Source organism: Solea solea, chromosome 8, assembly GCF_958295425.1.
Source record: "Solea solea chromosome 8, fSolSol10.1, whole genome shotgun sequence".
Classification (NCBI taxonomy): domain Eukaryota; kingdom Metazoa; phylum Chordata; class Actinopteri; order Pleuronectiformes; family Soleidae; genus Solea; species Solea solea.
The window spans coordinates 12,316,604-12,344,245 of NC_081141.1; the positions used below are offsets into that span (position 1 = coordinate 12,316,604).

The following is a 27,642-nucleotide window of genomic DNA, read 5'->3' on the forward strand; positions in this document are numbered from 1 at the left end:
AATTGGTATAATTTAGTTAGCTTTAAATTAGTTTGTGGCAAGCAATACCTCAAATTATACTGTTTTATCTATAAGAGCTGAGCCATTCATCATTTAGGTGATTTCATTTTCTCAAATGGTGTAAAGAATGGAGGTGATATTGTCACGATATTCTAGCAGTAGTTTTCACCATGTGCCATCTTACGTTATCCTGATAACACTCCACTGGACTACACTGTATGTGGGGGAAAAAAAAAATCATTCAGTGACTGAAACAAGGAGCCAAAGATGCAATGCAAAAAGTTTTTTTATTGCAGTAATTAGACTACAAGGAGAGCGGCAGACAAATTAGAAGATGGCCTTTATACATGCAAACATACGACGACTCTGAAGCAGAGAATACAAATAAATAAAATATTTAGATGTTCAGTCCCCCATCCCCCTGACAAATTCACAAAAATACTGAATCCACATTTCCCCTTTTGAATGGCAGTTGAAAGATTTATATCCAATCTTAGATCCTATACAGTAAATTAAGTGGAGCTAAAATTAAGTCTGCATAAACTCCATATCCCACAAGTCAATGCAGTATCAGTGGTACAGACCTGCTGTAATACAAGGAGATTATGTGCTTAACTTTAGCCCACACATAAGTGGGTTGAGTGGTGTGTTGTTGTTTTTTAAGTTATTCTGAAGCATCTTGTGCTTAATTGCAATAAAACACTACTTATTAGCTGGATTACATTATAAGTTGCTGGGGTTGAATTCAGACACTGATAAGCTGAGGGAAAAGTTCATTGGCAAACATGTCCTCCCAGGAGCTCTCCGAGCACAAGGGAGAGGACATGTCGCTGAAAGGGGAAGGGGGCCCTTCGTATCCAGAGTCGCTGTAGGTGTCCGCAAGGCAAACTTCCTTATCCAGGGGGGCGCTGAAGGCTGGGGAAGAGGCCGCAGAGAAAAACTCATCCACCTGACTGTGACTATTACAGCTGGGGATGACCACTTCCTCTGGCTCATCTTTGATGGAGACGGTCTCCTCCTCAACCACCACCTCCGTAATAGGGAAGGCATCCTCGTCCATCTTCTCCTCTGTGTCGCTCTCCAAGTCGCTGCACTGCGCATCATCAACCTCCTCCACAGGCTTGGTGTAAATGTGGTCAAAGTGGATCAGTTCATTAAGGGCCTCCAGCTTAACTGATGGGGCCCCCAGAGCCTCAGGTGTGGCGGCAGGTACTGGGTCCCCCCCTCCGACCAGCAGCACCTGCGGCTCCTGGCACTCCTGCTCACATGACTTGAGGAACAGCTCTGGGTCAAGGATGTCCAGAATGCCCAGTAACAAATCAGACTAGAAGGGGTTGAAGAAAAACAGAGATTAACCTCGTAACCCTTGACCCGAGTGGTGTTAACATGAAGCTAAGAACAGGGTTTAAAATCTGGGTCAGAGACTCACCTCATTGTCTGTAGTGTCAGAACCATCTGTATCCACTGAGAAGTCTTCAGATTTAGGGACTGCTGGGCCTGTACCTGCTGCGGAGGCACACATAGCCTAAGTACTGCGGACTCAGAAGACCCGACCCCTAAACTTGAATCATTCCCCGTGGACAATGGAACCTGCACCTGTGAGAAGAATAGAAAGTGGAAATTAAGATCAAGAATCATGAATTTTTTTTATTGTCATTATGAGGACATAATTGATTTTTGATTGAGTCCAATCAAAAATAAAATGAGTATGGCAATTCAATGCAGCACACTCCCCCTATCTCAACTCAATCTTACCTTCTCTTTTGAGTCAAGGGTGTCCAACCCGAGCCTCTGTCTCAGTTCCTCATTTTCTGTCAGAAGGCCACCCGACTTTTCCCGAAGAAGCCTGTTTTCAATGTGAAGTTTCTGATTCTGTAGTGGAAAGAAAAAAAAACGGATGTTTGAGCTTGAAACTTGCAGCTGAAATGTAATTACAACTAGGGATTGAGTTGCACAGGTTTGGTTTTGACATGACTTTTCTGTCAAAAGACAAATTACCTCAAGCTCCAGCTCTAGGACTTGTTGCTCTAGTTCCCCCATTTTGGCCTTTTTCCTGTCTCTGGCCGTCTGAGCTGCGACTCTGTTCTTGAGTTTCCTGGGGAGGAGGGGAAGTGGAAACTGATTAAGTGTGTGTACATAAAAAAAAAAAAAGGCGGAATTTCACACATTATTTCCATGATGCTGACTAAGCTCTCTGACATGACTTGGGATCAGAGTACTGCGGCCATGTTTCTGCCACGCAAACGTTTCAGGATCTCTGTATCCTGCTCTGTAACGGCAGAGGCGGGCGGGTCCAGTCACAAGTCAACGCACTCACACAGCGGTTTGACAAGCTGGTCCAAAGTCCAGGCACACAGAACAACCCCGTTTAAGAGATTTATCTCACACAAAGGCCACTTAAGACAGTCCAGATAAGCTTCTTACTGTACAAGACGTAATGCATACAACACCTTTGGGCTTTATATTGGACGACTGATTTGATTACTGCTGTGTTTGTATATATTGTTTAGGGATCGATAAGTTAGGGCGTGTCCCTGTGATCATTCCCAGAACAATGGCGGCGCATACGCAGTACAAAACAGACGATTTTTTTTCTGTAGTAAAAAAAATAAATAAAAACTAACCTGCGAAGTGCTTTCTCTTCCGGACTCAAGTGTGTGAGTCTCTGCCGTTTTCGTATCGGCGGCCCCGCTGAGCTGCCGGAGTCTGAGTCCGACGACACTTGGCTGGAAAGTGACGGTAAAACGACGGATAGGGGTCGGCTGTAGCCCGGCTGTGAGCCGCCGGAGGAGCCGCTCTGCTTCCCGGATATGAGGAGCACCTTATGTGCTCCCCCGGTCCCTGCTGCCACTACCACCATGTTGAATTATCCCACTAGCGCTGTCTGAAATCAGAAAATACCCCGGTATCCTTGTTGAATTCAGTAGAGACCCCTAAAGTTACCCCGGTTCAACTGCACCCGGTAAGTCACCACCTCTGAATCTGGGGTGGAGTTTCTTGTGCGATCGTTTTCTACAGTCGTGGTAACACCTGATTGGCTCTCGGCGGCTCTGATGCAATAGTTGTGCGCCCTGTGATTGGTCACTCTGCGAAGGTATTTTGCATGTTGTAGTTTCACTGTATTTCATAGTGTTCTCCGAAAATGTAATTTCCCGTGAACACTTGTTGTCAGCTGTTGTTGCTAATGTGTCTGTGGTTTCGTTGACCTTTGATATTCTATAATAAAGGGCACCGTTGACCTTTGATATTCTATAATAAAGGGCACCATTGACCTTTGATGTTCTATGAGAGCTATGATAGGTATATAGATAGATAGATGTTAGAAAAGTATGGTGCTACGTTTATGAATGACATAGTGTTTCTTACTTTGTGGAACCAAGTTACCACAGTGTCCACCTTCTCTTCTCTCTCCAGCATGTCGTGCTGAAGGAAACAAGGATTTCACTGTGCACTGTTTCCATGAGTTGCATCAGATTTTACTGTCTCATATTCACCCAGTCTACTGTATGTGTCTACTCCTCCACCTCAGTTCAATCTTAACTTCTCCTTTGAGTCAGGATTTGGTGGGCAGTGGAGCTGGAAGCATTCGGTTGAAACGGCGAGCATTGTGTGGCATTTACAACCTCTATCCAGGAAAGATAAACAGAACTACAGACATGACATTATGTGTGTTTCAAAGGTCAAAGATCACAAAGCTTTAGATTTTTTTTTTAGCAACTGGACCTAATGACATTACAGCTTGTTGTTCAGTAAAATTGATTGTTTTATTATTTTATCAGGTCAGGGTTACAGTAGCTGGTGTCTTTGTTGCATAGTACACTCTGTACTCTTAGTATTTATTGTTCCTTGTTCCTCAATTCAAACATATAAAACCAGCTTTGCCACTGCGGTGGCTTCCTCAAACCCTCATTTCCTTTTTACTGCCAAGGAGCGATGACAACAGGTTCTTTTTTGTCAGATGATTCTTTTCACTTTTATTTTCTGAGGAAAACAATGTGAATGGCATGACTGACGTACTTTTTTTTTTTTTTACCAGCATTGGTTTACAGAAAATTAAAAACCATTTCACTTTCAATTGAAGCAATGGGAATCGTGTTACAGCAACTTAGTTGACTGTACATGAATCATTTGTTGAACAAATGTCATTTTGACATTTGACTCCCACTGGAATCAAATGAAAGGCAGAATCAAAATGTGCATAAAAGACCTAAAACTCAGATTTGTCCACAAGCAGGAATTCACACATTCGTGCAGTGTCTGTCCACCGCTACTGTTTACAACTTGTGTCCCTTTTCCCCTTTAGTACCTCACCCCAGGAGGAGTAACCACTGCTTCTAGAACAAACACAGGCCTTGTTTGCAGGGCTTTACCAGCGCTGCTGAATCAACATCTCAGAAAGTGAGAGCAGGGGTTTATGGTTCTGTGTGCGAGTCATTGTGTAGTATATTGAAGAAATGTATGTATTGAAATCCTGTTAAGAAAACAGGATTTCAATACATGGTGTCCTTTATTTTCTGCAGTATACCAATAGTATCAAACTCCTGTTCAATGACTTGCCACAAGCTACATACACAGTGAAACAGGGGTGGCTTTGAACTTCCTCGTGACCATTTCAGTTTCTTGATGTCACTGGAAAGACCACACAGGCAGACATATGTTATATTGTATAACACCCTCTTTTGCCATATCATTAAACACAGTTATTTTTGACCTCAGAAGTCAGTTGGGGGGTTTCCGGGCATGGTGAGACAAGCGTCACATTTGTCATTCGCAAAGTAACCTTAACTGGATATTTGCATAGCTCTTTGCTATGTGGGAAAAAAGACCAACAACCAAAACTTTCTGGAGAACAGCCTGAGGGATTTTTTTTTCATTCTTTCTACATTCTGACCTGTGTACAAAATAGTCAGCTGTCAGTGTGACGATATCACAGAAATAAATAGTCAAATAACTGCTTTTGTTTGGTCAATGCACTGCATGAAAAATGCAAATCGTGTTTGTCAGTCTCGACTGTCTTTCAACGTTCCATAGCATGAAGGGCTATATGCTGCAGGGGCCGCTGTAGAGAACGTAGTGTTTGTGAGTGCTCTGTTAATCCTCTTAATGCATGATGTGCTTACGTGGGTGTAACAATACAAAGCACAAACAGTTAATGCTCAAGGGTTAGACAAGGAGATTGAGGACGTCACGTCTTTAAAGGCTGTGGCTGCCTGACTGGTTTTGAAGACTCCAGTGTGCATTACAGGAACACTTGAACTAGACCTTGAAGAAAGATTCCTCCAGAAGAGCCCTGGAGCTTCTTAAAACACCTGTTCAACTTCAGAATGGCTACTCACTCAGAAACCCAGCAGAATAAATCTTTTGCTTGTTTTGTCCTTAAGTGAACTACAGCCAGCAAACACTAACCTAACAAAGGGTAGTTCTCCCCAAAAGAAAAGACAAAGTGCCAATCTGTACCTCGCCATACTTAATGTAACCCATGTCATGTTGTGAACACGGTCCCTGCAGTCAACATTGTTTGAACCACACATTGATGTCCTTGCAGTGTCCACATTACTGTCACAAACATGAGTGGACTTGTCTTCACAAGACCTCAGTGGACGTCTGGATGCTGGAAGTATGAACTGGCTGTAACTGAGATTACAATTCTTGTTTTTACGTTTACTAACTGGACGGATTAAAGTCTATGCTAAACTAAAAGTGATAATAAACTTCTCATCTAACCCCACCGCCAAAAAATATTTACCAGAATGCAATTTTCAGCAATGTTATCCAGCTGGTTGAGTATAGTTATTGACTTGTATAAAGTCATATAAGAAAGTATGAGTAGGAAAGTGACTACTATGCTGATGAAACTCATTCTAACTGAATATTGCTTCATCGCGTCTCAGGATGTTGCTTCAGCAAGACTTGTCCCATCAATTGTTGTTGCAAAGGCTACACACAGTCAATCAACTTGTTACATTATTCAGCAGTATAAGTTCCAGAAAACCAGCAACAGAGAAAAAGTAATGTGCAATTCCATCCACGTTTTGTGAATATTAAGAGTATAGCTGTCCTGAAGGTGAGATTTGGGAGGAAAATGCTGTGAATGTCATGATTTACAATATGTCAGTGGACACTGAAACGATGATACATCAAACATACAACAAAATCTGTTAGAAATGATTCCCTCATTTGTTTCTAATAAGCACTTATTTGTATCATCGCACCAAATGGGCGTAATGTTAATGTCAATTCAGATAATTCACAATTACCTCACTACAAGCAATCTTTCAGACGTGCACTCAAAGAACTTGTCCTGAGATGCAGGTCATGCAGGTTTGCTGTTCACACATGACGAACACATCAGGTCATTGTGTGGCTGAGACGGCAGTTATTGGACGGCAGTTATTGGTTATTGGAGTTTCTCTTTCTGTGTTCCTACATGAGCTCAACTGGAAATTACAGTTGCCTAATCTAGGGAGCAAGCAGAAGAATCTCCCGAGTGCACTCTTTGTGCTCAGCTTTGTGTTCACACATACTGTATACACAGCCTTTGCTGGACAGTCCCCAGAAAATTCAGAAAAGAGTTCAGTATGTGTCCGCAAGCAGCTTTCTGTGTGAGGCATAAAGACTAAAATTCCAATATAGTATATATATATATATATATAGTTTTTTACCAACTAAAAGTGTCAGAAACCACTTGCAAAAGTTTTTTTTTTTTTTATCAAGCTAATATTGTATTTACAGTGCCAGCCTTACACATCCTGGAATTAGAGAATCCTTGTTGGCTCTGAGAAGGACTGTGTGCACAGCCAAATCTATGTATAGTCTGCTGGGCTGCTAGACTCTGCTTAACCAGTACTTAAACACACACACACACACACACAGAGCCAGATAAACATAAGAAGGGATCCTCCCTGCTGTTGGAGCCTGTAATTAAGGTGGGCAGATCCTCAAAGGCTTTATTCAAAACTGACCGATCCCAGAAAGCATCTCAGCGTGTGTGGATTGCATCTATTTCATCCAGATGGTGACATAACTGCATAGCTGCGCTTTAACCAGATGAAACCAGCACCCTGTGGTATTTAAATGACTGTGTTGAATGTGGGTGTACTCCACTATTCTGTCTGACTACATGGCATGTCGTTTGTAATTTCATAGGAAGTCTCATTGCCCCTTATCTTGGCCCAACCCCCTTTGCAAAGAAGACTTGTATCGATATTATTGAATTAACACATTCAAATTTGAGTCTGTGCTTGTTAAAAAAAACTCACAGAGCAGTTAAACATCTTTAAAAGAAACTTTAAAAAACGTAGTTTTCGGGGGAGGGGAGGGCGGGGGTGTCGGAAACCCAGACAGGAGTGTCTGGCAGCTTATAAAGACTCCACTTTAAGAATTTGCATGCTGCCATGAGAACAATTGGCAGCTTGTCATTATAGTCAAATGTACGACGGTTGCACTTCACAGCGTTCTCCTTTAATTAATTGTGACCATGATTACGAATAACGTTAATAGATTTAAAACCATTCTCAGTTCCAGCAATCATGATTTAATTAAGTACACTCAAGCAAACCGCTGTCAAGGCTGTTTCTTTTCACAGTTCTCCACAGTGTCTATACACTCCCCCATCTCACAGAGTTAACACTTCATGTTAACTTCACACTTCACTACTAACATTAAATCATTTCTTCCTTTGGCCATAACCTACAGGGCCTTGTATTGTATTGTATTTTTTTTTTTTTTAACTCAAAACCAGACAAACACAGCCAAAAGCATAACCATACTCGGTGCATGCTTAATTACAGGCTGACTTGTTTCTCTTATTGCTTAGAGTGGCTTGATTTCTGCAGTGACGCCATGGCGTGGAGCATAAACAGCAACACCCGTGTGTGCTCATCAGGGTGGGCACTGGTGTAAACAACGCTGTTATGGGGCGAAGCCCGGCTGAACAATAGACGTGAGCAGGGGTCACACCCTGGGACAGCAGCCAGCTGCAGGGGGCGGTGGGTGGATGTGTTTGCCAGTAACTCCTTCCCATCACACATTTCACTACCCACGATCCACTGGGGTGTTTGTATGGCCTGGAGCCTTCCCACACCCTTCAAACTCTATCTCTTGCTCCGTCTCTTTCTGTGTCCATGTGGTTGTTTTGCAGTTCCACTATTGCGTTTCACACACGAGTTTCCTTCACTTGTTATTTAACATGTCAAGTTCCTCTTTGTTTTTGCGCAGTTATACGAACCACTCTGCCATATATCGTTATTCAGAAACTTCATTCTAAATTCTGCACACTAGTCGGCTCTTTATCTTGTGTGAGTGTGTACGAGTGTGCTGGGGTGCATGTACATCCTCGCCAACCTATCTAGAGATAAGGTTTACACCACTTTGAATGTACTTTTGTGTGTGTGTGTGAGAGAGAGAGAACAGGCAGTAAAATAGATTAGAGAGACTCCAGAGGTGCTCAGAAACACATAGACATCCCTGCAGCTGGATTATAGAAATAATCATTTTGTTACTGTGCAAAAATTTTAATTAATCCATCCACCATATAGTTTCTGCAGCAAATCTACCATTAATTAAGAGACATCAGAACAAAACCTCTGAGGCAAATACATAAATTGACCTAAATCCAACTATTGGAACAGAGTCTGTTGTTTGTCCTCTCCATAATTGTCTCAGGGTCTCTGTAAGCACTTTGTCAGCCCAGATAAGCACTGCTTTGTTAGTATAAATAAAGCTGACATATCACTCTTTTTGTTTCATGGGCCACAATTATGTAACTCTCACTGTACTGACAGACCAACAAACAACAGTGACAACAGCAACTTAATGTCTCTTTTAAACCTGTTGATGCCGTTGTGTTGACTTTGACTGTAGAATCTTAAATCTGGGCTTAAATGTTATGAATCAATAATTCCATGATAACTTTTGAGCATAATGTAAATCTAGTGATCTGAGAGAAAACAAGACATCTGGGGAAATCTGACTTTGACCAATCACAGGGCAGTTCAGAGAGAGAGAGAGAGAGAAAGAGAGAGAGGGGGTCTAATAAGCTGTTATGTTTTCATGTCCCTTTTGTGGAAAAGTCACTTCTCAAGCTTTGGCAACAACAGACTTTGAAAAAGACAGTCTACTGAGCTCTCACTGATCAGTAGAGTAACTCCTACAGAGGATCATATCCTCGGCTTCATACATTAAGTCTTCATGCCAGACACCTTAGTCATACTCCCCAGATGCAATCAGCTGACTTCCATCTATAGGTAAGGCTCCAACGACCACTGCCTTTCTAGATTAGAGTTTGACACGCTCAAAAAGGCTCTTTTATTGGGATTCCCTGCATTGTACTCACTGTTTGGCACAACATGCTGCTTGGCCAATCCCGGGAGCATCTAAAGAGCAGAGCCATCAGTGGCAAGTCTACGCATTATTCCATCTGTTGCAATAAATAGTATTTGCCCTTTTCAGTCATAAGAAGTGAGAAGACATATCATAGAATGTGCCAAATTCAATAGATTTCTAAACAGTAAAACAGGATATGATTCTACAGAGCTGTGCATGATGGTTGCTCGGTGATGCAACGTTGCACTAATGCAATACAGGGCTAAGCAGGAAGGTATCGAACCCACATTAACTCTTATTCATCATAACCTGACAGTCACTTCCTCTTACTTTGACGTCAGTATCACAGTTCGATGTGTGGTACACACACACACACATGTCCCCAAATTAAAATGTTGTTATGCATAATATAAACTTCATCCGACTTGCCCATCGTCAGACAATGATATGTCAATGTAAAAGTCAGACTGCCCTCTGGTGTTTATAAAAGCACATTACACACAAAAAACATGCACGCACTGGAAATACTTGTATGGCTAAAAACAACTTGCCATTAAAAAAAATACAGATATTGGGATGTAAAGACATTTTTCTAATCACAAAAGAGCAACAAATAATTTATATATATAGAATTTGGTTCATGTCTCAATTGACATTGAATTGAGGAAAATCTTATCTGAATCTTTTTTGTTTTCCCCCTACACATTTTTCCCATTTCTTAAAGAACAAATGATTTAATTAAAATGATTTACTTTCAGGTGTTAAAGTTCCTAAAATATACTCATTGGTACAAAAGGTTAAACTGAACTGGGTCAAAGTTAAATTCATTGACCATTTTAAGACAGAAAGAATTAAGATTAAGAATCTATGGCTAAGCTTTACGATACAATTAAATGTACCTGCATTTAAAGTGAATTATCATTAGCGGTCCACACCTTTGGAATTACAGCCTTAAAGATAAAGGAACAGCAAATGAGAGTTCTATTTAGATCTACTTAAGTTTATACAGTAAAGTAATGAGTACAGCATGGAAAACTGAAACTATATTTACTGGCGAGTGTTTTTGTGTCTAAGATATTTTTACGCTACTAGATCCTATACTGTTGTGTGTGTGTGTATACATGCAGTCGTGTAGGCTCTATGGAGTATCACACATACACTGTATATGAGCATATGAGCCTCGGAGGGTGCATGAGGCCTGACAACCACACAATCAGCAGAAAACAAAATAAGTCTCACAGACGTCAAAGAAACACAGTCATGGTCAACCACATGTCTCTCCCTGACCATGTTCTCCAGTCATCCCTCTCTCCAACCTCAATCTTTTACATCTATGCTGCCACCCAACCACCGGGTGGCACATGTGGCAAAGTGTTGCACCATGTCAGCATATCTATGCATGCAAACCAAATATCTTTCTCTTTGAGACAAGTCCGAGTGACGTAGAGAGCAGCTTTTCTTTTGGGAATTTGGATGTTTGTGATTCGGCGCTGTGACGCATTGTTGTCCTGCTCAGAGAGATGATGTGTGTCCGCAGTCAGAAGCAATAAGAGTGATCAAATGAGAGGTTTGGGAATAGGACTGAACCATCAGAGTGAGTGATGGGAATTTAGTCACGGAGTGGAGTAAGTAGAGATGAAGAGGGGGTGACAGAAGAGCTGAATGAAAATGACAATGTGATTTAATAAAAAAAGAAAGCTACAGTGTTATTTGATTTTAATATAATTAACATTTTTGATTCAGAATCATGTATTAGTTTATTTTATAAGCATTTCTGTTCTAAAGCTGTTTTCCCAGCCAATGTCCAAGTGGAACGGAAACTTGGCTTGTGACGGGAATGTTGCCGGTCCAAGTCCCTGCCAGGTCAAGGGTTGGGGTACCCCTGAGCAAGGTACCCAGTCCCCATTGCTCACTGTTAATTGGACATTCTAATTTGACCATGAAGGTCAGGAAGGGCATTCAGCATCAACATCGCGGCCAAATCACGTGTGCGCATCATCTGCTCTGGCGACCCCTAGACGGAGAGAAAGACAAAAAAAAAATGTTAGAGCCATTTTACTTAAGATGAAATGTTACTACTTTAACTTTAATTAAAAATACATTCTTAAAAAAGAAAAGAAAAAATCTAATAAACAGTAAATGAGGGGGAATTGATTCAGGTGTCAATTCTCAATTAATTATTCATGTAAATATATGGGTATATGTCATTTTAAGGAGAAAGTTTTATGGTTTTGCTGATCGGGTATTCATTTTGACTAACTAATACACACTTCCAGATCTGAGACTGGGATTGACTTTCTTATCCAGCTTTTGGCAAGAAAATTAGTGAGCACATCCCACATTCAGAGAAAAGGTCAACATTATTCCCTCATCTTAAGATTGTTGTCTCAAAATTCCACTTAAATCAGCATATCCCAAACAACAAATCGATTATAGTATCGATTTCCCTGCAGTCGCCATAGAAACATCCCACTGCAGTTTATGATCATGCACAAGTGGACATTTAGATAAAAAAAATAATCTTACCCAAAACAATTTAAATACTACTCTCTGATCAGTGATGAGGACATCAGCCTTAAATCTTTGTACACAAATGGCTTCCATTAAGTGCAGTCAAATCCATGCCAAGTCAACAGCTGAAGATACAGTATACTGTATAACTTTAAAGCCTTGTTGGCAAATCAGAGGAGAGATAGATAAAATGTGTTCTGGCGTTCTTTAGACATGGTTTCACGTACATAGGATTACTTTTAAAACCTCCATGTATGCGTGTGTGTGTGTGCGCGTGCGTGTACAGATTCCTCCCCTCCATCCGTCCAGTCTTTTTGAGAACATGTTCACGCCTGTGTGAGTGTATCAACATCATATCCCCCACATATCCTCCTCGCTTCTCAGAGCAGATGGGGAACTTCTCTAAAGTCCCTAACCCCTGGGAACAAACCTGTTCTTGCAGGCCTCGAACGTACAGGTGCCTCATTTCAAAAGACTCTGGCCCTCGTCTCTTTCTCTCCCTCGCTCCTTGTCCTCTCTCGTTTTCACCCTCCCCCCCTTTGGCTGCAACTTAACTCCTTGACTGAACTAGGGGCCTATTGAAATACCTCCCCCTGGTTTAGTCTGCACTTCAAAGTCGACTTTCACCCTCGAGCCAGATCCGAGGGGAAAGGAAAGGGCCCAGCCCCTGAATAGTTAAGTCTTCAAAGCCTGTAAAATTTAGTTATGACCTGTTTGAAAACTGGAGAACACTAAAAAAGTGGCTGATGGATGCTATCATTTGTCCACTGTGAAGATGATACTATAATTATAATTGTCAGACCAGTCTGGCTAAATCACTTTTTTTTTTTTTATAAAATATTGCTTAATAAACCTGTGTGATATTGAGAAGAGAAATGGAAGTTAGGATGTCTACATTAAAGGTTAGGTTTCATAGATTTGATGTAAAAGACAACAGTAATGCAGAGAAAAATGATGACCCAAACAACTTAACTTAAGGTCCAACACAGCAAAGAACTCAGGTGTGACTATAAAAATGTTTTTCTCACACAGGATAGCCCAAGTATATTGCTAATTGTGCCCATTTATTTTCTACCTAAAGCAATGTTGTTTGTCTCCTCTGTGATTTAATTGACTGTTTTTATGTATTGATTTAAAATATGCCTCCATAAATGACAACGGGAATGTGATTAATTCCATGTAAGTAGAGCAAGGGAGGAGGGACAGTTAACTAAGTGTTTGCGAGAGAGCAACTTTACTTTTGTCTCCGTGTGATACAAACTGACACACGTGACAGAAAAGTTTAATGATACAGTGACGAAACATTTTCACTTATTAATTAAATTCTTGAGTTAAAACATTGTTATTACATTTACAACTACACCACTGGACTATATGTATGTGTATGCTTTTTTGTTTATGCTGGGTCTGGGGGTGTCGCACTCTCCGAGTGCAATGGCACAAAGTGTGTAGGAACAACTTAGTTTAGTGCTTAGAATTTAACACACTATTCCCCAGGGTTGCCCCGTGACTGAGTTAAATTCCTGGGGCCCATCTTGTGCCATTCAGTCTATAAACACTGGGAAGTTCAGAGGCAAATTGTGTCGGGTGCAGGGGCCGTCCAGAGCAGGTAAGGTCAGGGTTCCCCTACTACGTGGATGTATGTTATCTCTATAGAAGCTGTAAACTGGGTCAGTTTATTCATTTTCTAATACTGGAATAAGTGTGGGGCCACACGGTGGTATAGTGGCGTGCACTGTTGCCTTACAGCAAGAAGGTTGCCTCTTCGAATCCCAGTTTTTAAGTTTACATGTTCAAGTTTCCTCCCCGAGATGTTAATTGGACGCTCTAAAATGACTTGAGGTGTCAATGTGAATAGTCGTTTGTTTCCGCCTTTGCCCTTTCGCCCTATGCCAGCAGCGATTGTCTCTGGCCCCCCCACGACCCTCATGCGGATAATAAAGTGGTAGACAATGAATTAAGAAATCTGGGAATTCAGAAGACTTTAGGACATAGGAGGTAAACCAAAGGAATTGAACATGGAACCAGCCGATGTGCCTGACAACCCACAACATGTGTGTTTTGATGCAAGCGTCACTGCCCGTCTAACATATATTGTATCTTGATAAAGTTTTGGCCATATCACCCAGACCTGGCTGTGCTCAAGACTGACGACCAACACCTAGAGAGGGCGCTGCATCGTTATCGCTACGATCAGCTGCAGCCGTCACCTAACAGAGGGTTAGTTTGATATGTACTGTACGTACTGAATGCTTTAAAATGTCATAGTAATTGAAAAGCTTCTTCAAACAGTTCCCCATCCATGTCCTAAAGTTTACATTACAGATTATGAGAAGGGAAGATTTTGTGAATGGCTGTTCATTGATTTTTGACCTATATAATCTGCAAGCAGGGTGTACATGGTGAACAGCATAGTTGCAGATTGCAGATTATTGCCTCAATGAAATATGTATATCTCTATTTACGGCCTCGCAATTTAGAATGCCTTGCAAAACATTTCATGAGAGTTTCCCACTGGGTCTTGTGAAAATGACATCATTGCGGCCATGAAATACACTCTGAGCTGGCTGAAGTCAATAGTCATAGGGAAAGCATCCTCCCATAATCTAGGGGCTGTGGGGCCCCCTAATTGCTTTATGTAATAATATGCTGCAGTGATGCGCTCTCTTCTGGGAGCCATGAATGTAAATCCCCCCCCCCCCCCCCAATCTTCCCCGTCCTTCATTAAAAAAATAACGTCAGCACTGAGCCAACAAAGGGACGATTCACAGAGGCCGAGAGCACAGTTGGTACATGTAGTGCTGCAGTGAAGCACTAATCAAGCAAATGTTCCCATTGGGTATTATTGTTATTATTAGTAACCCATGATCTGGTCTTCATTTCATATTTATTTACTTATCCAGGCGAGTAATTTAAAGACAAAACCGTATTCTCAATGGAGTAGGGCTTTAAAGAAACAATTATATCATTGCAGAGTTTTTATAATGGTGTGAAGGAGTTTGCAAAAGAGTTAAAGTGGCGTGGGTTCACACATGTTTAAGATTAATATCCAAAATTCGCGCACAAGAAAAAAGTACTTTAATTAATAGGAGTAATAATAATAATAATCTGAAGGAAAACAATAGGTTCCTCGCACAAATTTGCACCGTTTCGGCCCCTGCCATTCGTGCTCGGTCCCTAACTGGCTAAAGATAATAATGCTAATACTAATAACTTTGATTTATAAAGCGCCTTTCACGAAACCCAAGGTCGCTCTACACCCGAAAGATGTCTTCACAGCACAGTAACACACAGGCCATCGTCATCTCTCAAAGTCATCCTCGTCCTCAGCACTCTCTCAGCCTAAACAAGCTGACAGCTGATTCTTCTCATTGTGGCCTGGGTTTAAACACTGGAGGAGAGGAAGACCAGCGTGTCAGCAGAGGGTTCACAGCTGCTGTCAGTTCAAACTTCAACTGGAGGAGCTGGACAGTTTGTCTGCTACAAAGTGAGGAAATACAACCTATTATCATCACAATGTCTTTTTTTTCTTCTTCTAAAGGTCACCAAAGACATCAGCATACTCACTTTAAATAGAGTGCACGGGTGAACATTTAAATGTAAGTTATACTACAAAAAAGGAGGTGTAGCTTGAATTTGATGAGTGAGGACTTGGCGCGACCAGCAGAGGGCAGACTTGCAACAACAGAGGAGCATGGATCACTGGAACTTGTTGCCCTAATGCATTGTGTTATCCATTAATGAAGTGAAAAAGTAAATCAAATTATATTTCATCATCAAGCTCGAACACACTGTGCCTTCAAAATCCCATCATTCATGGATTTCATCATCCAGTCATATGTATTTCATGCACGTGCGAGAGAAACAGCGTTAAGTGTCATAAGACAGATCCAGAGACATGTGGTGTGGATCAGGATTCATAAACCAGAGTATGATCTGTAAATTATTGTCACGCTGGAGCCACTGCAGACCTTCTAAGGTTTTGGCTTTTACTTTTTTTTCCACACACATCTTTGTTTTTTTCCTCCCTTTCTTTTTCTTCTTGAGCCCAAACACATGTTGACCATCACGCTTTCTTCCAGAGGCGGCCACATTCTTGACCTAAAAAGTCTTCATAGTTGGTTTTCATAATCCCACTGCCACACAGCTGACGGCAAGATGGAACCGTGTTTTCGGAGCTTTTTTGGACAGCTACCACGGAGCAGAGCTCGCCCTTCATAAGAAACACAAGTGTTTCCATCACAAGAGGCCACTTTGGAAGAGTTACTGTCATATTACGTCTTTGAACTCATTTCTATGGTCACCTTATGTCTTGTAACCTACATTTCAGACAGAACAATGCATGCCACAGAACTATGAGCTCTTTCCACAAATTGTTTAGTGACACGCTGATTGAAGTTGTTGTCCTTTCTTTGTAGGGAATGAAAACAGATCTGGAGTTGTTCATTTATAGTCCGTTCCTTTCACATTGTGCTTACTTGCAGACACTTAATGAGGCTCCTCGCAAACTGAGAGAAAAGGCAGAAGACTGACTTATAACACACTTCCATTTCTAAACATAGAATAGTTGAGAAATACTTTTTGCAGTTGGTTTCAAGAAGAAATACTGGATATTAATATTACAATTTAGAGGTCCACTTTACCCCAAAAATATACTGTTTTTTTATTCAATCATCAGGCAGTGGATCTGAGATACAACTCTCGTTCCCACAGCAACAAAGGAAGTTGGGATTAAAAAAATAATAATAAAATTGACAAAAAAGTCGACATCAAAGTCACTTCCAGGTGAAAACCGCCTTTTAAGGAACAATAAAAAGGTAAATACACAGAAAAATCATCCACTCAGCCACCAAGTTCACTCTCTCTTTATTACATGTAAACATTTTTGACATTTATAAAATGTCTGGAATGATCTATGATCAGCTCCCCATGCCAACAACAAAGTGTCTGCTGATAGATAGATAGACAGACAGACAGACAGACAGATAGATAGATAGATAGATAGATAGGTAGATAGATAGATAGATAGATAGAATTTTTTTCAAACTGCAGCTAATAAAATTGTAATCGGATTGAAAAATTAGCCTGGTTAAATCATGGACTGTTTGTTTTAAGGTGGAACGACAGCGGAGAACGGGGCCCCGTGTACACTAGCGTTTTACCAGCACCTGGAAATGTGGCCCCCGCTTCATATGCTCAAAAAATAATGATACAAAAATGTATAAACACAAACAAAAACGTATAACCTTACACAATACGCCTCCCTCCTCTCCCTCCTCTTCGCCACCCCCCTGCTCGGCGGTGCGTCCTTAACTGAGTGCTGGCACTTCAGAAAGGGGAGTGAAGGGGAGAGGGTCAGAAAGATTGGTGGGTGGGGATACAACCCTTTTGAGAGAGAGAGAAAAAAATCACGTGTTTGGAGATCAAAGGAGATCCGCTTTGTAGAGGAGGAGAGGAGGGGGGGTGAGAAAGAAGGAGGGAGGGAGAGAGAGCGAGAGCGAGCGAGCGAGCGAGAGCTAGAGCGTCTGCAGCCAGTGTAATTGATAAGGCTTGCAGTGGTGAAATAAACACGCCTGAGCTCAGGCGCAGCTTTTATTACACAATTCTGACTCTTTTGACGCATCGGCCGCAGCGCGTACAGGCCTTACGTCAATTACCCGCACCCGATTAATTAATCCGTGTGAAATTATGTCCCGATCGGCGCAGATCCAGCCGGCAAGATGATGATTTTACCAGGCTCGGATCGTGTGCCCGACTCGGTGGTCCTGGTGATCTTGGTGATCGCCGCTTCTGCCGTTGGTACCGTTTGCGCCAAGGACACTGCCTTTGTGGAAGTGGTTCTGTTCGAGTCCAGTCCCAATGGAGATTATACGACTTACACGACTGGCTTGCAGGGACGGTTCTCTAAAGCAGGAGCCACTATCAGCGCGGAGGGGGAGATCGTTCAAGTACGTGGAAAGTATTTTGTTCTTCTAACAGAGGGGGGGGATGATAAACAACAGTCCCGCGAAACACCGCCGAGACGTGGTGTGTGAATGTATCACGCTGGCCTTCTTCAAACTTTTTCCACGGGGGTTTGAGGGTTGACAAGAGTTGTGTTGTGCTTGTGTGTGTGTGTGTGTGTGTGTGCGCGCAGGCAGTGAGGATGGTACCAAGCATGCAAGCGTATGCGGTCACAAGATGGCTCCTATCTGGTGGAATTCATTCACTGTGAGAACATGCTCTTGCAGGTTATTTTGTTGATGTGCGAAACTCTCTCTCTCTCTGTCTGCCCGTCTGTCTCTCTGTCTGTCTCCCTCATCACGTTTGATGTACCTTCTCGCCGACGTGCACGTCTTTACGTCAAGTGAACAAACAAAAATAAAGTTGTGGATCCTGGACCTCGCTCAGAGTTATTAAAGTTCCCCCCGCGAGCAGTGCAGCCTGTGTTCGGGTGTACAACAAGGCTGCGAGGCCACTGTTTGACTCCGGTTTTTCACGGAGTTTACGCCGTTTTGGTGGCGAGTGTTGTTCAAAAATGGGACTTTAAATGGAATGTCATGTTTTAACAGCGGAACGAGTTTGGTTTTGTTGACTAGTAGCATGTGCACCAGCCCACAACGTCCCGCCATCTGTCGACTTCATCATCACCGCCTCTGAAATGACACGAGTTTGTTTGTTTGTTTGTTTATCTTAAAGATAATTATTAAAGAGATAGTATTTTTAGTAGCATGGTAACATAATCAGAACTGACTTGTTCTTTCCTGGTCGACCAAACCTTGATTGAGCAATGAATTAGGAATCTACACATACATTTAGGGTCTGTCTTATGAGAGATGAGGTTTTATCTCCTGACCTCCAACACATGCGTGTGAAAGAACAGACGGTGAGAGGACAGTGTAAAGGTAGTTTGCTTGAGTTTTAAACAATGTAAACAACTCTAACATGTGATCACTGTGAGAGGGAAGTTATGGTGTTGCTGCTTGGACAAAGTCTTGGCAGAGACGATGTTGATGTTTGCCTCTTCTGTGAGGTGTGGTCTTGTACTGGAGAAACTTCATGAGATCATTGATGGAGAGGACACTGTCCTGTCCTGTCCTGTTCTTGGGTCAGGCTTCTACGCAGCTTGTGTTTGTCAGCCAGGTGATGTGTTGGTGTGCTTGTGTGCTTCACACATGCTATTGCTATTGAGTTCATCATGCTCCATCAGCCTCTTTATTACAGGAAACCTCAACTTTGTCATCATAATTCCACAGTACTGCATGACCTGTTACATGCAACAACATGGCGATGAGGTTGCACATTGTCCTTCATCTTGATGACGGTGAAGTTTACACAGCTAGTCCCATCCATTCCCTCCTGCCCTGCAACAATGGCTGAATCAGCCACACAGCAGCATCTTTTTAGCACACAACCAACTGCGTTTTTCGTTTTCCTAAAAAGCCCCAGAAGAAGGATGACACGTGGGGATCAAATTAGGAGATACACTGCACAAAAATGGCCCCTGTTTATACACAGTGATGGCCATTTGGCGCCACTTGGTAACCACACAGAAATGTCGGACCTCAGCTTTACATCGAAAACCACATCTATTTAGGTTTGCTTTTTTTTTTTCTAACATAGCGTCTGACCACTTAGAGGCAGCTTATATTTTGTCAGACTATAATGAGGGGCAGTTTGTCCAGCACAGTGTGCTATCTTGAATTTCTTACAGCATATATTCCACCAAAGATTTATGAAAGCTGTAACTGACAACAAACGTAAAACCATACAACCTGAAGAATATAATTTAAAACTGGTATCACGTTCCCCACTTGCAAATTCTTTACTTGCGAAATAACATTGCTGTAATGTGTTGCTAAACTGCTGTGGTGTTGTAACGGACATAGTGTTGCACTGAAATTGGGTTGAAGATAGTATTTAGGTCCTGGTGCTTTCACTTGACCGCAGTGAACTCTGCTACCATTGCACTGGTCTACTTTCTAGTTTTAAAGGTTTGAGCCTTCAGCGTTGAGTGAATAGGGGGGGCTTGATTTGGTCTGCCTGAGGTTTATGGGGCCTTCTAGTTCTCACTTCTGCTGTTTGGATAAAGCCCCAAGAGGTTTTTATGTTACCTTGTGTGTACAGTAGTGACCAGACCTCAGCAGGTATGGGTTCAAATACAAGGAAACGGGGGGGCCTGGCAATGTTCCTGAGCAAAGACCCAACCGCAATCTTTGTTCATAACACTCCATGCTTACTTTTGCTAATTCTCCAAAGCTAACACCCGCTCAGCTCTGCCTGAAGTGTGCAAAAAGTGGCACATGGTGCCGGGGCCAAAAATAATAAATTAAGTTAATTTGTTTCTCGCTCTACTCTTAAAGGGAGGAGAGGCGGAGGGTTGGGGGGCATGACATGATGACGATCTGGCCACAGTGCCAAATACCATGCCTCCCAAGCCAGTTTTCTATTAGCTCCTCTCCCTAACAGCAAAGTGATACAAAGTAAGTAAAGTAAAGCAGTCCCATTGTTATTCTGTCAAGAAATTAAACAACGTAAATAAGAGTGTAATAAGACAACTGAAGTGTATTTACCTCAAAAGGCATTGAACTCTTGATCCTTTGCTACTAGAATTCTTCAGGTCCTGCCATCTGAACTGTCTTCAGCTCGTGTCCCAGATTAGATCATGATATTGTAAATGTCCTGGTAAAATTAGGAGGCCGAGGGAAAAAAAACTCACTGAACAACTCAGTTTCTTAGATTTTACAATTTTCACAGCTCAAAAGCTGATGATACCTTACCACGTATTATTGAGAGTTTTCGTTGGAGTTAAACCTGTTACGCAGGGCAGAAGAATCACGACCAATTTATCTCCTTAATGAGTCACCTAGGTGTGCTCGCTGACATCAGCGTTGACATGAAGCCTGGTGATACTTAGCACACTGAAAGCGCTCTGCCTCTCGATCAGCTCATTTCAGAAATGGTCTCCTTGCAAAGTCGGACCGGACGTTAATGTGTTGTTCATCACTGTTGATGACGCTCACACAGCTCCACTGATAAAAATGCCAATAATGCAAAGGGATGCACCATCTGCTGTTCATCAATCTCTATTTTCTCTCAAGACGCCAAATTGTCTTTCCTGCAGTGAGATGAGCTGCGATGCACTGCGTGACCGCACATCTGCCTCTGATTTCCAGCGGGCCTACGCTGTCAGCATGAGAGTGAAGAGCTGAGGCAGGGACGTGGCAGGGGCAGTGAGAGGACCAGATGGAACTCGTAGTGTCATCGGCCAGAACCAGAGGGAATAATGTGACTTTTACCTACTTCCTTTTTATGAGACACAGAGCATCCCCCGAGTCATTCATTGGGAAGAAGAGGCTGTAGTTTCCCAACCCAACCCAACCCATGAGCTGTTTCTCCTTTGAACCTTGTCACCATGTGCACAACGTTCTAGTAACTATAGCTGGGAGACTTCTTGGTGTGGTTCTTTGAAAGTGGCATTTTTTTCCTGACTGGATGTGCACAGGGAAAGTGCTGGTTTTGTGCTAAGACAACGATGAGCTTAAATCCTGGAGCTCCTACCTTGGAGCTGGCAGGAGTTGTGTCGCTCTGCATTTAGACTATAATGAGAGCTTTAGTGGTTTAAGGCACCCAGTGCACTTTCTCACCACAGGCTGGAAACCCCAAGAGGCCATAATGGGCTGGTCTCAGACGGGAGGTGCCAGGGATCGGGCCACTCCCAGCGCCAAAGCAACAGTAGCAGTACACAAACACTGGTTTAAAAGGTTAAAAGTGCTGCTCCCTACTTTTTTCCCTTTATTGGCTTGGCGGTTACAGCTGTATTTTAAGTGCTATCGTCTCTTAACCGCCACCCTGTTTAACTTTCATGTCCTAGCCAAAGTAATTTGAGGCTGCGTTTCTCCCCTTTTCGGAATAGAACAGTCTAAACTGTTTTTCTCTTCCTCTTGCTTCACACCCCCCTCCCACACACAAACTCTCACCCCCCACCACCAGTCTGCTCTTTTTGTTGCAGCCAAAGATTGTCATGCCTGCTATATTGCATGAGAATCACTTCACATGATGACTACAACCTTTTCTTAACCAGCGTGCACTGACAAATTGTCACTTCGGTTGTTGTGGTTTTCCATGGCTACCTCTACCTTCTATTTTTCACCTCTCTCTCCCATTATTGCATGCAATTTCCTTGTCAACCTGATAATTAAGCCACAAAATACCCTAAATACTTCTATTTTAGGAAGTTATTTCATCATCGATTTGTTAAGGCCAGAAATAGTTGGAAAAATGTCCAAGATCAGGTAAAACCCCAATGCATTGAAGTAGCAGCAACTGGCAAGTAATAATTTTAGAAGGATTAAATATTTCTGTCTACACTCTGAGCAAATACTTAATCACCACACATTCACAGCAGGTGTATAACAAAATGTATGATTATATTCTGAAGAAAAATACAGCCTCTGTATGATTTCCGGCAACAGTATTGCAGTTTATACGTTGTCTCCCTCTACTTCCGGGTCAAAGTCCGGGGAGGAAATTTTGGTGAATACGCCAAGTCTCACTCCAGTCCGACTAAGCCTGCAGGAATAATCGGACTATGAATCGCATTAACCAGGCATGTTAGTGCAACTAAGACTAGCTCGAAATTGTCTTAGTCCGACTAAAATCTGACTTTTAACATGCATGTTAACGCACCGAGCGATTGCCTGTAATGAGCATTCAGGTGTACATTAACTGCAAAGTGCCAAATTTCCCATTCAATTTCATCTATTTGTCCAGACTTCTTTGATTTGGCCGGGGACCTTCAGGTGGACCACTATCAGACTCCAGCTGGCCTGGGGGTTCTGTGCATGTGCCACAGTTTCCACCTTATCTTAAACCTGGAAATAATAGAATAAGCCGGTATAAAGGATAAGACAACAGCCACAGAAACATGACGAAATCCAGGCCAGTAAACTGACGAGGAGACTGATTTTATGCTCGGTCAGCATAAATAATTGAATATATTAAATGTCATGGATGGTAGAAAGACTTTGAATAGCACTGGACATGCTAACAACTAGCATGGCATTGATATGCATTGACTGTTTCTGCTACTACTACTCCATCTCTTACTGTGTGCTTGAGCTTGAGCCTCTCATTCCTGCTCACTGCACAGCTCCACCTGGGACAATAGCGTGGTGGTACTGGTAGCCCCAGTAGCTATGTTCATTTCCACTGGACTGAGTGGCTGAGCTAATCTTTGATGTTCCACTCCAAGGGAGATTAGCAGTCAGTGCTGGTGCTCACTGCTGCTATCTCCAGTGTCAGGGCTGCTCCCAGGGGAACCCTACTCTGCCATGACACTCTCCCCAATCTGCTACCGATGTTGTGTTGAAGCTCGTTTGTATGAATGTCGTTTTGTCTATCCTCTGCAGATGAGGAAATGTTCATTCAGATTTTCCCCGAGGGTGTGTATTTTCTATCATTTGAAATTTGTTGGGAAATGCACCATAACAGAATGTCACACCTTTTTATAGGTAAAGCCCATTTGCAACAATTCAAAGATGAAGAAGGGTCTGGAGTGGGTATTTTCACTTTCTGAATGGCCCCTGATGTGTCTGTCTGTGTTTGATGAGATCCTGCTGAAAGGCCCAGTCCACCCCATTAGCCCACATTTTTATCCTCTGACACAGAGGCTCTGCAAAACAAAGGCCAAGGGGTCGAGGGTTATGAAATGACAATGCTCACAGTGGCTCATCCAGGGAGCGGCATGCTTTGTTGTTTGCCAGGAATGTGCTGACTAATGTGAAAAGCCACACTAGCCTCCCCCTTTTTTTGTAGTACTTTTTTTGCCAATAGACTACCAAGGTAGCACTGCACTCCATCTGCTCTCCTTCTTCTCCCACCTCCCACTATACTCATGTCCATGTGCTCGATCCTCCTTAACCGCTGGCATTTGTTGTCATGAAATCTTATCACAGGTCTGTCCCACTCATCCAAGATCAAGAAAAGAGGGTTCAAAGTTCTCTCTCGTATACATCCTTACATAATTATCAGCCTTACGCCTCAAAAATATCGCACTGTTGTTGTCCTGCCTTTTCTCAGCCTCTCACTTTCTCTTGCTATTGTTCATGGCAGCCATGCCTGTGTTGGTGCACTTGTTCAACCTCAGCCCAATGCATCATATTAATGTGGTGAGGTTTTTCTGACAGGCCCGCTGTCAACAACCCGGTCGTTTTTCTTTCTCCAGCATGTTTTCTTAAATGAATTCCTACGCAACAGTGGCAAAGGTCATTTACAGCGGTGCCAGATACAAACAAATCAGATTCAGGTGGATGCTCCAAATCTAGCATATTCATCTCTCTCCATTAAATAGACCATATTCTAGAGGCATCTTATGTGTTTGCTGTGTGTTGCTGCTCCAGTAATGAGGAGAATCCTGGCTCTAATGCAATGGGGCCAGCACTGTGATGAATTGGGCTTGTTTGATCAGACGAAAACAAGCTGGGTTATCCGTGCCCTCTTTTTTTTCCCCCAGCAGTGCTGCATGTTGTCTAGCTCCAGAGTGAAAATATCTGTGTCCTCTCACATGCAGCCCTTGTTAGAGATGTTATAGATTTCAAATTCAATATTGGCTTCTTTTCATGCCATCCCAGCGTCATAGGTATACACTGCGGATGTTGTGTTTTCTGTTCTGTTTGGTGTCCTGATTGCAAAGTTGAATATTTAGTTTTGAAGTGAGGCTTATTTCATGTTGTTTCATCGTATCCAAGGGGAAAGAAATTGAGCCACTATTTATGTACGCTACGAGTGAAACGCCGCCTCATTCGACTCATAAGACAAGTCCTCTGATCCATTGACTATAAGCCTATATAAAATTGACAACATGGCAAATCCCCAAATGCAGTGGTGTGTGCCGATCTGCAGGACTGTGACACTGTGGCTCGAACAGTACACTCTTATGCAAGTGTGGCTTCAGCTCATGGCAGTGGGTGTTCCTGACACCTGATGTTGTTGCCTGCTCTCAGAAGTTTGCAGAGCATGCCAGGGACAACTTCAGAGCAATAGTTGCCGAAGTGATGGCGACAGAACAGGTTTGTCTGAGCTTTATTTGAAAGGTCTACTGTCTAAGCTAAAATGCATAAACGGGCTAGTGCCTGTGCTGGCATAGTTGTATCATGTGATTTGATTGGCTGGTTCTTTTGATGCCACTTGGAAAGTAGTAAGTGTGAGCAAAGCAAGGCAACAGATTCAAAATGCAGTCCGGCAACATGTGGCCATTCAAAGTGAATGACCAACTTTCAGTTGAAACCTCCACTGAACCCTGCAGGGTCAGGTGTAATCATTATTATTATTATTATTATTATTATTATTATTATAAATATAGTACATCCCCTGAAATATAGTGCAAAATAAAACTTTTCAGTTGAGCTGTGGGCTTTGACAAAACCTCCACAATTCCTCTTTATTCTTCTTAGGGACCCCTGATGGCAGCTCTGACCATGTTGCCTGCCACTCCAGACCCTGGACCCTAAACAGGGAGGGGCCTGCAGCGCTGGGTGAATAGCTGCCGGGAGTCATGCTGCGGGTGTAAACCACATGAATGTGCCGCCTGAGCAGATAGGATCAGGCAAGGCGCGGAGAGCAGCGAGGCCTCGACGTGCTGCACAGCTCCATGCGCTAACTTCAAAGGCATTGCCTGAAGGGGGGAGGTGTAGGGGAGGAGGGGAGGAGGGAAGAGAGTGAGTGAGGGCTGGGCCAAACTCTTCAAAGGCTTCTCTGACTAATGCCGGCCCTGATATGTAGCGCTGCAAAACTCGGTGATGATGTAATTGTAGACCTTCGAGCTAAATCCGCTCCCATACAAATAAAGGTGGAGGTGTTGCCTTGCACAGGCACAGTGAGAGAACTATTTCTGAGCGTTTGATTGACCCCGGACAGTTTAGAACTCGCAGGCAAAGGTATCGGGTCGCCTCCACGCTCTCTGCTAATGTAAAGATCCTGGTGCAAAAAAATGTTTTGATTGAGGACTTGAAAAGAGGAAAGAATTTTTATCTGATTTCAGCAGACAATCCTCTGGGCGTTACCAAAGTACACTTCAGGTGGAACAGAGTCGCCTCTTTTGTTCTTTGTGAAGTTTATACAGGGCCTGTTTGCATGTATGCGTGTGTGAGGCAAAGTGTGCACATGCACTTCACTTGTAGTATGTCCCAAACCAAGCGTGGCCCCAGATCTTTTTAAAATGCCACAGGATCATTCAGGGCTCCTGACTAACTGGTTGCACTGGTGCACCTGATGTCTTCATTTTGGCACACCAGCACAAAATGTTGCTGCCTTGAGCGCCGCAATTTTAATGGGTTGCCTTTTTGTCCTTTCCCCTATACATTCATATGTCAAAGATTGTAAACGAGAAGAAGGTGTAAGTAAATATTTGCCTTCATTAGAAGCCCAAACATAGTGTGTGCGCACACATCCACTTTAAATGGTGAGATTGCTTCGCTGGTTAGATCAACAGGAAAAGATGGTTTTGGAGTGGTTATATGGTGTAGGGGGCGGCAAGGAGGGAGATAATGTTGGTTCACCAAGAGAGGGGTGGTTGCCGGCTAATGCTACCAACAGAACTTGCAAACGGAGACCGTTCTTTGCATTATTGTTTCATATAAGCTGCACACACTGTGTGTGTGTGTGTGTGTGTGTGTGTGTGTGTGTGTGGAGAGATGAGGCACACAAATCAGCTGCTAGTCTGCGTGTGTGTGTGTTTGTAAGAGATAGAGAGAGGCTAAAGCAGGGACATGAATGAACGGCATGATGTGTTGTTTTTAAATCATGTCTCAGGAAAAACAGACTGAATCAATTTCAATCAGTGCCGATTCTGTCGCCATGCATTGATCCATGTATGGGAAACTCTGGAAATGTTAGGTGGAACTAAGAATTGAGTCGCACTCCAAAGATTTTTGGTCACATATTGGTGGCAATCTAGAGCCCTGTCATTAGGCTGATAACTCATTGACAGCTCCCATGACAGTTGAGAGATGCATTACAGGAATGTTGGTACCTTGCTGTATGCACACATCAATAATTCACTGGTGGTGTTTTATGTTGTTGTTGTTTTTTCTCCTCTGATGGAAGCTTTCTTTTTCTTTGCCCTGGTTTTGTAAACATGCATCCCATTGATGTGAAATTAGCACTAAACAGCTGCAGTTTTATTTATGTGGAGTTCATGTGGAGGTCGGCTCCGGCATCTTGGGTTGAACTCTGAAGTCAGCGCTGCTGCATAAAGCCTTTTCAGCTCCTCATAAAGAAGAAGAGACCTCCTTGTTTCCAGTGTGCAGACTATAGTAATTCATGCCCATCTCGCTAATAGCTGCATTTAAATGACAAACAAAACACAATTCATACCGATGCCTCCAGTTAGGGCCACATATTTTTAATTTTCTTTTATCAGTTCACCCTTTGACGCTTGTTTTTCACTTAATAGTTTTGGCTCTGGATTGTCAGTAAACAATGGAAAATGCCCATCAAATTTTCCTGAACACAGAAATATCTTCAACAAAACATTTTCAATGAGCATTCCTGTGCAACAGAGAAAAGGAGCTCACTGCATTTGTCACCTTTGACACCTTTGACACCTTGATGACATCCTCAACAATTAAGAGATTATCAGAGCAGGTGTTTTTGGCAATTATTTTTAATTGCTTTAATTTACACTAAAATGGGTTTGTTAAGGCAGTTACATCTTTAGTGCCTATGTACTATTAATAGTAAGCCTATTAAAAACAGTTAATCAAACTGCGTTTAAAACAGTGGAACCCGTTCCTGATGCACTATTATTATTACAAAAGTGAAATTATC

The 27,642-nt window shown here is 42.6% G+C and overlaps 2 protein-coding genes across 3 annotated transcripts in view; one reads left to right on the plus strand and one right to left on the minus strand.

Annotated features, from left to right (window-relative positions):
* Positions 1-268: 268 nt before the first annotated feature.
* xbp1 (X-box binding protein 1) lies at positions 269-2,994 on the minus strand. Its single transcript, XM_058637250.1, is given in 6 exon segments — positions 269-1,324; positions 1,430-1,513; positions 1,516-1,596; positions 1,756-1,872; positions 1,999-2,095; positions 2,625-2,994. Coding segments are annotated over 6 exon segments (1,194 nt in total). The 5' UTR covers positions 2,861-2,994; the 3' UTR covers positions 269-745.
* A 14,350-nt stretch (positions 2,995-17,344) lies between these two features.
* The window catches only part of znrf3 (zinc and ring finger 3), a 66,410-nt gene continuing 56,112 nt past the window's right edge, over positions 17,345-27,642 (plus strand). For both annotated transcript variants that reach the window (XM_058636887.1, XM_058636888.1), the window contains exon 1: positions 17,345-17,783. In XM_058636887.1, the coding sequence (XP_058492870.1) occupies positions 17,556-17,783 (228 nt within the window). In that variant the 5' untranslated portion in view covers positions 17,345-17,555. The remainder of the gene's footprint in view (positions 17,784-27,642) is intronic.